The 12414-nt window shown below is 36.4% G+C and overlaps 2 protein-coding genes across 3 annotated transcripts; both read right to left on the bottom strand.

The window, feature by feature from the left end:
* On the bottom strand, positions 1133-3286 carry LOC110435305. 2 transcript variants are annotated; one of them, XM_021460752.1, is made up of 4 exons: positions 2804-3286; positions 2240-2289; positions 1875-2137; positions 1133-1430 (listed from the first exon to the last, which is right to left on the bottom strand). In XM_021460752.1, exons 1-4 carry the CDS (start codon positions 2984-2986, stop codon positions 1414-1416), a joined length of 513 nt encoding a protein of 170 aa, XP_021316427.1. In that variant the 5' UTR covers positions 2987-3286; the 3' UTR covers positions 1133-1413. The 2 variants fall into 2 exon arrangements, with proteins under 2 accessions (XP_021316427.1, XP_021316425.1); XM_021460750.1 differs by having other exon boundaries at positions 1133-1423.
* On the bottom strand, positions 7007-12162 carry LOC110435660. Its single transcript, XM_021461478.1, has 3 exons — positions 11976-12162; positions 9365-9456; positions 7007-7755 (listed from the first exon to the last, which is right to left on the bottom strand). The coding sequence occupies exons 1-3, from the start codon at positions 12072-12074 to the stop codon at positions 7431-7433; spliced, it is 516 nt and encodes a 171-aa protein (XP_021317153.1). The 5' UTR covers positions 12075-12162; the 3' UTR covers positions 7007-7430.

Genomic DNA, 12414 nt, shown 5'->3' with positions numbered 1-12414 from the left:
AAATTTAGAATCTAAACAAGCCCTAAAAAAGGGCTAAACGAGTATACAAGTCCAGTAAGGTGATCACACTCGTCGGTCACCTCAGAGCCATCCAAATATGAAGGCCATAAGAGCAACTCCAACCCACCTTCTAAACAAGTCCCTATTCTAAATCTATGGACTTGATTCAAAAAAATCAACTCCAACCCACCTCCTACTTAGGTCATCCGCAATGGTTATCAAATAGCTAGCTAGGAGGAATTCTATTGACTCTCAATAGCACTTTACAAATAGCTAGCAAGATGATGTATAAAAATAATAAAAAAGTAGCACTTTCATTGGCTATCGAGGAGAGAGAGATCAAATAGCTAGCGACTTCCTAATAGCTAGCGACTCATAAATTGCTAATCTAGCACAATCTTCTAGAAATAACTCACAATACTCTCCACAATAGCTAGTGACTTTCTAATAGCTAGCGACTTCTTAAGCTAGCTATTTGCAAATTACCATTGAGAGCCAATAACATTCTTCCTAGGATCAAATAGCTAGCGATTTGAACACCATTGCAGACGCCCTTAGGCTCCCATTTTCCATGCCCTCCTAAATTATAGTTTCAACCCCTCACATCTAGAACCCCCTATCCTACTTGTTTAGGAGGTGGGTTGGAGTTGGGTCTTAATTTGAGCTCCTACTTTTTTTTATCATAGCATGTAAATAAAAATTTAAGAGCTTAATTTAGGGACTAGGGACTTAGGTTGGAGTTGCTCTAAGATCATCCAACCCCTACCCTCCGATTGACCTAAAAGGAACCGCGACCTTCTCCGATTGACCTAAAAGGAACCGCGACCTTCGATTGACCTAAAAGGAACCACGACCCTGTTTAGTTCAAAAAAAAAAATCGTCCCGTCACATTAAATCTTTGGACGCATGCATAAAGCATTAAATATAGATAGAAAATAATTAATTGCACAGTTTGCATGTAATTTACGAGATAAATCTTTTGAGTCTAATTAGTTTATGATTAAACACTAATTTTCAAATAAAACGAAAATACTACAATAGCCAAATTCAAAAAATTTCACGAACTAAACAAGGCCTAACCAAAGAGATCAGGATTTGCTATAGGAGAGGATCAGCAAAGCAATCACATCCATACATGTCACAATTACTTGCTTAGATTCATTCATCATGTCTAGAGCATTGGAAAATATTTTTACTATAGCCGCACAGGTAACAGATACTGGAAATACACTTGTCACAAACCATTGTCATCACCACCTCAGCAAAGGGGGAGATACACTTGTCTTTGATAACCAATTATTATCACAAACAAAAACACAATCACAAATATATTACTCGTTTTTGTCCTCCATTGTCAATGTCATAACGTTTCTTGTCTTCCTTATCCTTTCTGCTTGGCATCACAGATGCTCCTTAACTTGTCCTAGATGTTGTACAGAACAATAAAAGTTAGCAATTGCACTGCTGAAAAGTGAAACACAGCCTATGTAGGTGATGCACAATAGCTAAAACGAAACCAATTGTGTTTCTAACCCAATATAAACTTACGCACAAGAGCCATGCAATTGAACAAATAAATTAACAGACTAGATATGATATAGACACAGGTCATCAAATATCATTTTCTGTTCAGGAGTAGTTTCCCTCAGATTGTTGCTGCATCCATTTCAAAATGTAAGTGCGGCTGAATTGTGAACACTGATTCACTTATTTCATATTTATATTTATTATTCCTTAAAGAGACCTAGGGAAGTAATTTCAAATTTCAAATGAAATTATGAATGGTAAACTTTCTGTGTTAGATTAGTCACCGAGCAAATATGACAATCTTTGAAACTCAATACACGTATGGGCATCGAGGAAAAGACTAATACCTGATGCTTGTATCCTTTGGCCTTTAAAAAATTCGCCCACTTCATCTCTAACTTCAATCTGACTTCCCATAGAATTGAGAGCTTCATGTTCATTTTGTTTGTTCATCTCTTCATTTAAGGCGCGCAAATTGTGACGGAGGGCTTCCATTTGGGTGGTTATACGGTCCAGTGCCGGAATGACATAAAAATATATAAAAGCAGAGCCACAGAACACCAGAGCGTAAGCTGCCTTGGGTGCAGCATCGTTGACTCCAGCCATAAACCTGAAAGTGACAAACGCAAGTGACAATTCGTTCTAGAAGGAACACTTATCCGTTATTTCTTTATAGATAGATTGATGTCGAAATTGGAAGGAGAAGTCTTACGCGTGCCACGCATTGCCACTGGAAAGTTTGTTGTTATAAGTTTGAGGACCCTAAAGAAACATATAAAAGAACAAATAGCATCAGTAATATGAAGGTTATCAAGACCACAATGTGTATCTATGTTGGTCACCTAGGGCTGGCATGGCACAAGTCAATTTCATTTCATGTAGAATCATAAGAACAATAATAATCTCATTTATTTAAAGAATCAAGTGTGAATGTGATAGTGTGGTGAAATACCTAGGATACATTGAAAACTAAATAGTAATTTAGGTTTTATGTATGCTAGATAGATAGACATGACAACAGGGTGGGTGACTGTGAAACAGGGAGGAAGGGGGTGAGCTTCATGGTAAATGTTCAACATTCAGATTCAGCTAGCAAACGAAAGACGAAGAAATGTTTCTTTTTTCCACACTTACTTTTCTATCTAATAGGAAATATATGAAAGACAGATGTTTTGTGTGCTATTATTATTATTATACTATACCAAATCAAATCAAAGAAGAAATATATGAAAGACAATGAAATCAAATCAAAGAAGAGGAGGAGCAGCTAGCGTACCCTGAGGTTGTCAGGCGGCGGCGTAGAACCAGAACCACCAGTAGATGTGGAGAATCTAGAAACCAAAGGGCCACCGGAGCTCGTTGGAAGGCGGCCATGGCGATCTAGTGCAGATGGAAGGCGAGGCGGTGCGCGGGCCATCTTGGTGACCACAGAACGACGGAGCGCAGCTACTGCTGCCATTGGATGCGGTGGATCTTGTTCGTCTTCCTTCCTGTGCCTGGCGATTATGAAGACAGAGAGAGACGAATCGACGAATCGAATCTTGCTAGGGTTGGTGTGATTTGGGTTGTCCTGATCTCCTCCTCCTCTCTATTCGGCTGCTATATATCTAGGGTATCGTCGATTCCTCTCCGGCTCCGGCACGGGAGGGGAGGGGAGGGGAGGGGAGGGGGGGGGGGCGGCGGGGTTCGGACTCGGGACAGGAGTACGTAACACGGGCGGACGGTTCCCCGTCCCCGCTCCCCGGATTATGAGGAGTCCAGACGCAGGAGGGAGGAAACTTTCTATATTTACCGAGGAAAAAGTTTATTTTTACTTAAGGCCTTGTTTAGATTAGATGCGAAAAAAATTTAGATTTTGACACCATAGCGCTTTCGTTTTTATTTGACAAACATTGTCTAATCATGAAGTAACTAGGCTTAAAAGATTTGTCTCGCGATTTACAGACAAACTGTGCAATTAGTTTTTGTTTTTATCTATATTTACTGCTTAATGCATGTGCCGCAAAATTCGATGTAACGGAGAATGTTGAAAAGTTTTTTTATTTTTGGGGTGAACTAAACAAGGCCTCAATTTTTACGAAATTTTGTTTTTCCACCTCAAACTTTAAAACCGAGTAAATCACCTCCTTTAATTTTTCAAACCATACACTTTATCTCTCTAAAGTAGTTTGAAGGTGGTTTTGTTATAATGAATGATGGTTTTGTTATAGTAGCAGTGATTTTATTTTATTTTAAATTACTAGCAAAAGTGCATGTGCCTTGCGACGGGAGAAAGTCATTCAAAGTTTTGACATCATGTGTTGTTTTTTCCTTGAAAGCGATAGTTCTTCATTTACATTTTCATATCTTCATTGCACTTGCCCTTATGCTACAAAACATATATAAAAACAATTTTGACTCTATATTTTCTACTTAAGTAATCAATTGTATCTATGCCATAGTGCAAAGTGAACACGATGGGCTAAGGGCGCATGTTTTCACTTCCACTTCCAATTATAGCATCAAACAATCAACAAATGTACCAATAAATTTATATAATGTATAAACATTTCATTTTGTAATTTTTGTTAAAGTCAAGGCTAGTAACACACAATTGATCAATGAGGAATATCACCAGTGAAGCAGGTTTGAAAAGAAATTTATCGAAAAAAAATCAGAATTCGAATAGAGATCAAAGTTGGATGAAAAATTGTATTAGAAATCTTTACCTCTTTATTATTATTGTTATTGTTATTGTTATTATAACTTTAAGGTGATTTGATTATGTTTAAAAATAATAAAACTAATAAATGATTTTTGCACTAAAAATGCTACACTATTTCTAAATGAATCTTATTGTTGATGCATTTCAAGCATATCTTTGTCGACAGAGATGTTCTACGGGATATGCAACATAGGAAACATATATTACAGCATGTACAACTCACAGATAACATATTATCTATAAGTTTTTAGAAACGAACAAACAACTTACATAGATTTGATTATTGATAAATCATTTAATGTATACAAATAATATGATCAAATAGTAAGAAGATCTTTGTATATCATTACGTTGCATCTTGATTATTTATTCAAAGCATAAATAAAACATGGTTGATGGATTGATGGAACAGATGAAAATATGTGGAAAAAAAACACATGAAAAAGATAAGACAGTACTCATCTCTTCCTCATGTGCAGTCATATCAGTGCGGAAGGTTCGCACAAGAGCCACCAGTATAGTACAATATCACATCAATTATCTTTCCACGGAAAAGAGAGAGAAGAGTGCGACTTGTCTCATTTGTTTTTTTTTTTTGTCTCTTCACCCGTCTAGGGGCAACTATAAATATTTTACTTAATATTTATATTTTAATAATTTATATATGATTAAGATTCTTGTCATATTATTTGTGTCTTATAGACAACAAATTACACAACACATAGTTAGAATAAAATATTTTAATTTATCTAAACTTGTTTACCTAACATATTAAGACACATTTAATAAAAAAATCGGTTTTACTAAATGTCTATTTTTACATTTTACTGAATATATATACATATTCAACATCAGGAAGCATTTTCAGCGGCGGTCAAAATGGATTTTTAGAGCCGGGCTCTTGTTAAGCATTTCCAAAGGCGGTCAAAATAGATTATCTGACAAATGTTCATTGTTAATAGATCGTTTTTGAAGACGACAGCTTTGACCACCTCTATTTCATAGCACTAATAGAGTCTTGCGCTTTAAGATATATCTACCTCTGTTAATGATTAGCATAAGCAGACCGTTTCCTCTTGCGCGGCCCCGCAAATACTAGAATTGGCATCCATTTATGCTCGCCAAAATTCCTTTTACGATTATGTGATTGGTCCCTCTCTCTAATTCTCTATGTATAATTCTTGGCTCCATGTGTATTTGGTATAGAAGTTGTACGAGTCTTATACGGACTCTAATGTGAATAGGAGTAGAATTCAATAAACTTTTTTGTTCTCTATAAAATATATTATTATTTATTGTTTATATTATTATTAATAAATGTTTTCCGTGTATATTAATGTTTAGAAATAATCCGTGACAAAGAACAATGTCGCCATGGTATGGCACATTGACGAGTCCTGGACAGAGACGCATCGTCAAACAAAATCAAAATTATATTTGGCAATATTACCGGCAATAATACAGGGACTCTCGGAGAAGAAAAAAATCATGAACATGTGAGGGCACTTGGGCGGCAATAGAACAGTCAATCCTATTGTTTAGGATTTGAGCTATCTACGTTACCTTATAAGAACTCGTGTCTAATAATAACCATATAAAAATATAGAGCAACAACAATCAATCCTATTTGATTAGGATTGGAACAATTAATCTATGTTACCTTATAAGAACTCATGTCCAATAATTTCCTATACTACATATATTATATTATATTATATTATATTATATTATATTATATTATATTATATTATATTATATTATATTATATTATATTATATTATATTATATTATATTATATTATATTATATTATATTATATTATATTATATTATATTATATTATATTATATTATATTATATTATATTATATTATATTATATTATATTATATTATATTATATTATATTATATTATATTATATTATATTATATTATATTATATTATATTATATTATATTATATTATATTATATTATATTATATTATATTATATTATATTATATTATACTATATTATATTATATTATATTATATTTATTACAATACAACTAATATTTATTACAATACAACTAAAAAAACAAAAACTAAGACAGTCGTTTGGTGTGATAAAATTTCGCTTCACCTCTCCTCCGTCCCATGCGATCGCATGCATCCTTCCCTCTCCAATTTTTTTCCCCCTCTACGGCGATTTTCTTTTCCTCCCTCTCTAGTTTTCCCGCACGTCACGTCCATTACTTTCCAATCATTCCTTTCCTTGTAGTCTTGTAGATAATTCAACCCAGGCTTGTTTAGATGTGAAAAGATTTTAGATTTCGCTACTGTAGCACTTTCATTTGTTTGTGGTAAATATTGTCTAATTATGGACTAACTAGGATCAAAAAATTTGTCTCGTGATTTATATATAAACTGTGCAATTAATTTTTATTTTTATCTATATTTAATGTATGTGCCAAAAATTTTTATTTGTCTCGTGATTTGTCTTCACATCAAATCTTTTGGCACATACATTTTTCGATGTGACGAGAAATCTTAAAAAAATTTTAGTTTTTGGTGTGAACTAGACAAGGCCTCAGTGGGTGCCCCGGCTACCCGATGCGTACATGGATGGTGTCTCGTTAGCTTTTGGTACGGTGGTGATGACGTTCAGCAAGTATTTGAGGAATTGTCTGCAAGGTTTTTCAAGAAAAAAGCGTCAAAGTTTCAAGAGAAAAAGTAAACCTTTTCCATTTTCTGAGGCGGTTGGTTATACTCCGTAATTGAATAATTAATACTGATATAGCAGATGAAAAAAAGCTCCTGTTTCTAAAAAATATGAATCCAGTATTTTTTACAACTTACCCGTTTATTACAACGGGTTCAATTTTTACAAAAAGGAATGCATTGGCCTTAACAATGTGTGGACATACAAGATACTGGAGTATGCTTACTGTAGTAAGTATGTAGACAAACATCTGCAGACCGAGGGGCAGGCACATTGCTAATGTACAAGCCAGTAATTGAATGCCCAAATGTCAGTGATGCCCCAAGGTCAAACCACAGCAGTAAAGCGAAAAGTCAGTGAAGCGAAAAATCCTATCATGTCGAGAAGTTGATCTCTACCTGCCAGCAAAAAGGTACGGCAGCAACTACAACGTACGGATACGAATAGATGGTTTCAAAAAAACGATACAGCCAAAACCCTCACATCCGTGCCTCAAGGGGCTGCTTAAGCAGTCTCTTGTGCGCCAGGGACAGCAACTGTGGCATCTGGAACTTCTTTGTTCTTAAACCCATGAGCCAACAACAGGTCTTTGACCTCAAGCCTTAACTTGTCGCACTTGGCGTCGACCTCCTGCCTATGATGGCCAGACTTCTCCTCAGCGTTCGCCATAGAAACCTTGAGCGCATTCACATCGATGTTCACCTCCTTAAGCTCTGCTTCTACTTTGTCAACACGGTCGAGCACAGTCTTGGCGAGCATTATGCCCCAGCTCCCGCTAAATGCGAACATTGTGTATTTTCCGATCATCTCAAGGACACTCAACTTGGATCTGCAGAAAAACATTAAAATAACATTTGAATTACCACAAGTATTCATCTTACATTATATTCAATTAGGGAAGAAAAAAATTGCATTTCTCCTAAGATTGCATTTGCCTCCTAGCATGTTCAGAAATTATAATTTTATCTTATTGTCATCAATTGATACGAACTGAATGCCTTTCTTCCTAAACAAATGCAGTATTGCAAAAGGCTAATCAAATGGTATAAAACCAAGGCAGGTAAGAATACAATGAATTAATGATCATATTAAAACATGAACTAGCAGGATCATCTAAAAGCAACAAATGAAAAATTATTCTGGCAGCTTCAACACCTCAATATAATAAATAAATAAATAAATAAATAAATATTTATGAAACTGAAGTAGAAAGGATAATCACATCTTGGAAACAGATTTTTAAGATTCTGATTTCCCTGAGTTACGTAGGCTCTACTTGATTTTGAACAAGGAAACCAAGAAATAATACATCAACCTTTTCAAAGTATCAAAGTAACTTAAGGTTGAGTACTGACAAAATAACATAGCCTGTTTTTGTATGATCTTATATCCCAGTAGCAACCACAAGCCACATATTATCAAAGTTTCATCATAAGCTTTGTTGATTCAGAAACTTTGTGTTCTACCAATATAACAAAGAATAATGCACTAACTGAATCATGAATATATGTTATCCGATGTAAAAAGTATGACTAATATGCTTAACCTACACATTATACACACTAATACTAACAATTTAATTTGCTGGAAGCCAACAGGTACACCGTAAGCATCCAACCTTTCTTAATTTCAAGTACATGAGTACGTAAGACATCATAATTGTAATAGAAAAATCTAGAACAATAAACATAGTTGATTAAGAAGTCAAATGCTTGAGAGACTTCTTGAAACACACAAAATCTATACAAACCATGCTTCAAAAGATTTTCTTCTCACAGAGAAAACAAAGATGTCCCTGTTCCAATTATTTCATTTCCTTTTTCCACCATCTTTTATTGATGTGAGCATGTACAAAGTCTTTGTCAAGTAATAATATCCACATTGTAGTATAGTTTGGGTGAATTTTAATTCAATGAAGTTTTAGACACTGCCAAACAGTCAGGCAGATTATTTTGGCCATTTGGTCATTTTAAACACATATCCAAGACACATGATGTAGTTCTCCACAAGAATATTCCAACATGAGAATCCAAGATGCCATCCAAATGTAGTTTGCATATATAAAATTAGATGGATACTGAAAGCTTGAATTCGAATTAACATTTCACGAGCAAGACTCCCAGACTGCTTCCAGAACTAGTAAAATAATATCCTCCACCCCCCCCCCCCCCACCCCACCACCACCACCAAGTCAAAAGCTATGAAAACTCATGCAGAAGCCTCTAGGCATGCACTTAGTGTCACAAGATCATCATTCCTGGTCCACAGAGACTAGGCAGTCAATTCCATTCCATCATCCCAAACCACAGAAATCAAAACAGTTAACAATAACATGAGTCAACAGAAATCATCCCAAACCACAGAAATCAAAACATTTGAATTACCACAAGTATTCATCTTACAATGTACTGAATTAGGGAAGAAGAAAATTGCATTACCTTAGATCCAAATTGTCCCAGTCTTTCTTCAGCTTTTCAAATCTAGTTTCATTCCCTGTTGATGAAAAGAACCTCGGGCCTGCAATGTAAACCTGTATAGAAATAGGTCCATCAGATCAGAATCAGATAAATTTTTCTTCTTACTCCTCGAGCCCTCTCTCTCTCTCTCTCTCTCCCTTGCTTCGATATCTTCTAGAACATTCTAGTATCTCCCTCCTGACATCTCCCCTGCTTGCTACTTTTCCCCCAAAAAAATCCCATCTCGGTTGTATTCTACTAGGTACCCCGAAAACATGGTTACCTAAATGTAGTGGAAGTGGACACAACTATGCATAGTAAAATAAAATAGGCAACTGGTATGATAACAATCATAATTTAAAGTGATAAAAGTTGATGGATGGCATAACCAAAATCAGGTTTAGGGTTTAGGGTGAAAGTGGACACAACTTTGCATGTCCTTATCATTTCATGCACGTGTACATCATCATGTATTAATCTCCAGCTAGCTTAACTATCTCTCTAGTTAATGAACATCCCTAAACGAATTAACTTTAATTCCCATAATGATATACACAGACATAAAGTCATCAGTTAAATATATAATAAAACCAAGTTTATTCTACCTTTCTTTTTGACAGCGTATAATAATTCTCTCATACACCAGGGTCCATATGCGGATATATATGCCAATATACTACAGTTAATTAATTGGGGGAAAACATCCTTAGTTTGCTTTGTATAACAAATTTTGAAACTGTAAAGTAGCATGTGAACTTGTGTGTACACAATTGACAATAACACATTAATCCTGTTGTATCACCTAGTAATGGCAAATAAAAAAACAACTCATTACAGGTAGTAGTACAAAAATAGCTGATGTAATAGATAAGCTAGCACAGAGACATCAAGTGTCATTCAATTATAATTAGTTTGCAGACATAAAGGCCACTTAGAATCTGGTACCAGTATGTCCATTTAATCATGACCATATTTGCCAATTACCTCATCTGGTTCACTCATGCACACATCTAGCATTCAACCAAAAAAAAATTTCTCGAACACACAGCAGAGCTACATATCATTATATTAAGATGAGAACAACGGGGTAAGATCCCTTACTAAAGAACCACGCAAACCGATACCAAACTAGACTGACAAACAGACTCACATGTGACCAAAACAAGAGAATTAGCTGTTGAAACGCAGATTAACACAGAACCATAAAATATGTATGTTTCCAGCAATCAGATAATCAAAAAGATCACCAAAGAGTCCATGGTCATGTGTTCAATCGACAATGGTATGTACCAACTGCACAAAGTTTTTACCAGGGTAAAAAGGAGCATCTATTCATATCAGTAGCAGAGCACAGATGAGATCACAAATATTGGACCTTGACATTCACTTTACATAATAAATACTGCAAACAGAATTTTAGAAGGCGAGGGCTTTCTATCAGGCAAGTGATCATATCAAGACATTTTTAGGCATTAAAACAGATCAGCACCAAAGGGTGCTCACAATATCATAGCATGTGTCTCAGGAATCAGGACAACTAGACATTCCAGTTAGATACAGTGGGGCTCCTTTTCCTTTCTACCCTAGAGTTTGTTTACAGGTCAAATCCTAGCTTGCAGGTTTTTTGTGATGCAAAAAATGGCAAAGCAATCTCACAACACCCACAACAGTGACACCCCACCCCACATAAAAAGGTATCCCTTTATTGTACAAACTGTTTCTTTTCTCATTCTATTTGAGTTGGACCCTCATGCAAGTTTGTTGGAATCTAGGACACTCTGCACCCATAATTCCCATTTTTCCCAGCTACTAGCCAACTTATGAGTATGGATTCTATTGTAATATTTTCCGCATGCTTTCCTTACTTTTTTCTTGAAACTTCGTCACTTTGAACAGCACATGAATCATACAATACCAAAACACCAGATTCCAAGCCTAAGGTTTTCATTTGACTGTACTACTGATCCTTAACCCAAGTCAGTTAGTGTTTAAATGTATTGTCACCAGCAGTCTTCCAAATGTAGTTTGCATATATAAAATTAGATAGATCTGTTACAATCAAAAGTGAGATCAGTAACAGAACATCTATTGCAATATCTCTGAACAACTTCCTGCCAAGAAGGATTGACCGAAACAAACTAGACTGACAAACAACCTCACGTGTCACCAAATTAAAACAAGAGAATTAGCCAGCAATCAGATAACCAAAAAGATCACTACCACAGGCAACCTGAATACCAAATCATGCATATATATAGAATACTTAACATCAACACAGCGAAGTAGACAGACACCCCACTGCTAATTTCACTGCCACAAAGTAAACAACAGCCAATCGCCCTTGGACCTTGGTACATGTAACATAATCACGGATCTAATCGATAGCCCTAATCGCACAAGAAAATCCCCAGAAAATGGCGCCAATGCAGCGGAAAGGGAAGGGGAAGGCCCCGAACTCAATCAGCCCCCCGAACTCAATCAGCCCCAATCTACAGCCCCAATCTAGGTTTATCTAAGTTACCACCAATTACGACAGAAAACCGGGAAAAAAAATCCGCGCCACTGCAGCGGGCCTCGAACTCCCGATGAGTACCTTCGATAGAGGCGACGCCGGAGCACGCGACGCCAGAGCCCGCGACGCCGGGGGCATCATCCTCGCCCCCGACGCCAGAGCCCGAGCAACGGACGCCATGACCCTCGCCACGCGATCGCCTCGCTCGCTCGGGGGAGGAGTTCGCAGACACCCTAGCCACGCGATCGCCTCGAATTGGGAGGGAGGCAGGGGCAGGGGTTTTAGGGGAGGTGGGGGCAGGCGCCGAGGATGGGCCTAATGGGCTTAAATGATTGGGCCTGAATGATCGGGCAGCACCGCTTTCCTGAGCATTTTGCGTAACCATCGAATTCAACAGCTTTTGGTACCCACCCCACAACTTCAAAAAAAAAAAAAAAACAACAACACATATACTAAGGTCTTGTTTAAATCTAAAAAGTTTTTAGATTTTAACACTATAACACTTTCGTTTTAATTTAAC

Source organism: Sorghum bicolor, chromosome 5, assembly GCF_000003195.3.
Source record: "Sorghum bicolor cultivar BTx623 chromosome 5, Sorghum_bicolor_NCBIv3, whole genome shotgun sequence".
Lineage (NCBI taxonomy): Eukaryota > Viridiplantae > Streptophyta > Magnoliopsida > Poales > Poaceae > Sorghum > Sorghum bicolor.
Note: the sequence above shows the minus strand (reverse complement) of the source record. Positions and strands in the feature narration are given on the sequence as shown.

What these genes read in the sequence shown, in the direction of transcription:
- LOC110435305 (XM_021460750.1), bottom strand. Translation starts at nt 2,986, where the DNA reads ATGGCAGCAGTAGCTGCGCTCCGTCGTTCTGTGGTCACCAAGATGGCC. An exon ending in CGCCGCCTGACAACCTCAGG is followed by an intron (nt 2,290 to 2,803) that starts GTACGCTAGCTG and finishes ATGTTTCTTTAG; the next exon opens with GGTCCTCAAACTTATAACAA. An exon ending in AGTGGCAATGCGTGGCACGC is followed by an intron (nt 2,138 to 2,239) that starts GTAAGACTTCTC and finishes TGTCACTTTCAG; the next exon opens with GTTTATGGCTGGAGTCAACG.
- LOC110435660 (XM_021461478.1), bottom strand. Translation starts at nt 12,074, where the DNA reads ATGGCGTCCGTTGCTCGGGCTCTGGCGTCGGGGGCGAGGATGATGCCC. An exon ending in CGGCGTCGCCTCTATCGAAG is followed by an intron (nt 9,457 to 11,975) that starts GTACTCATCGGG and finishes ATTTCTATACAG; the next exon opens with GTTTACATTGCAGGCCCGAG. An exon ending in TGGGACAATTTGGATCTAAG is followed by an intron (nt 7,756 to 9,364) that starts GTAATGCAATTT and finishes GTTTTTCTGCAG; the next exon opens with ATCCAAGTTGAGTGTCCTTG.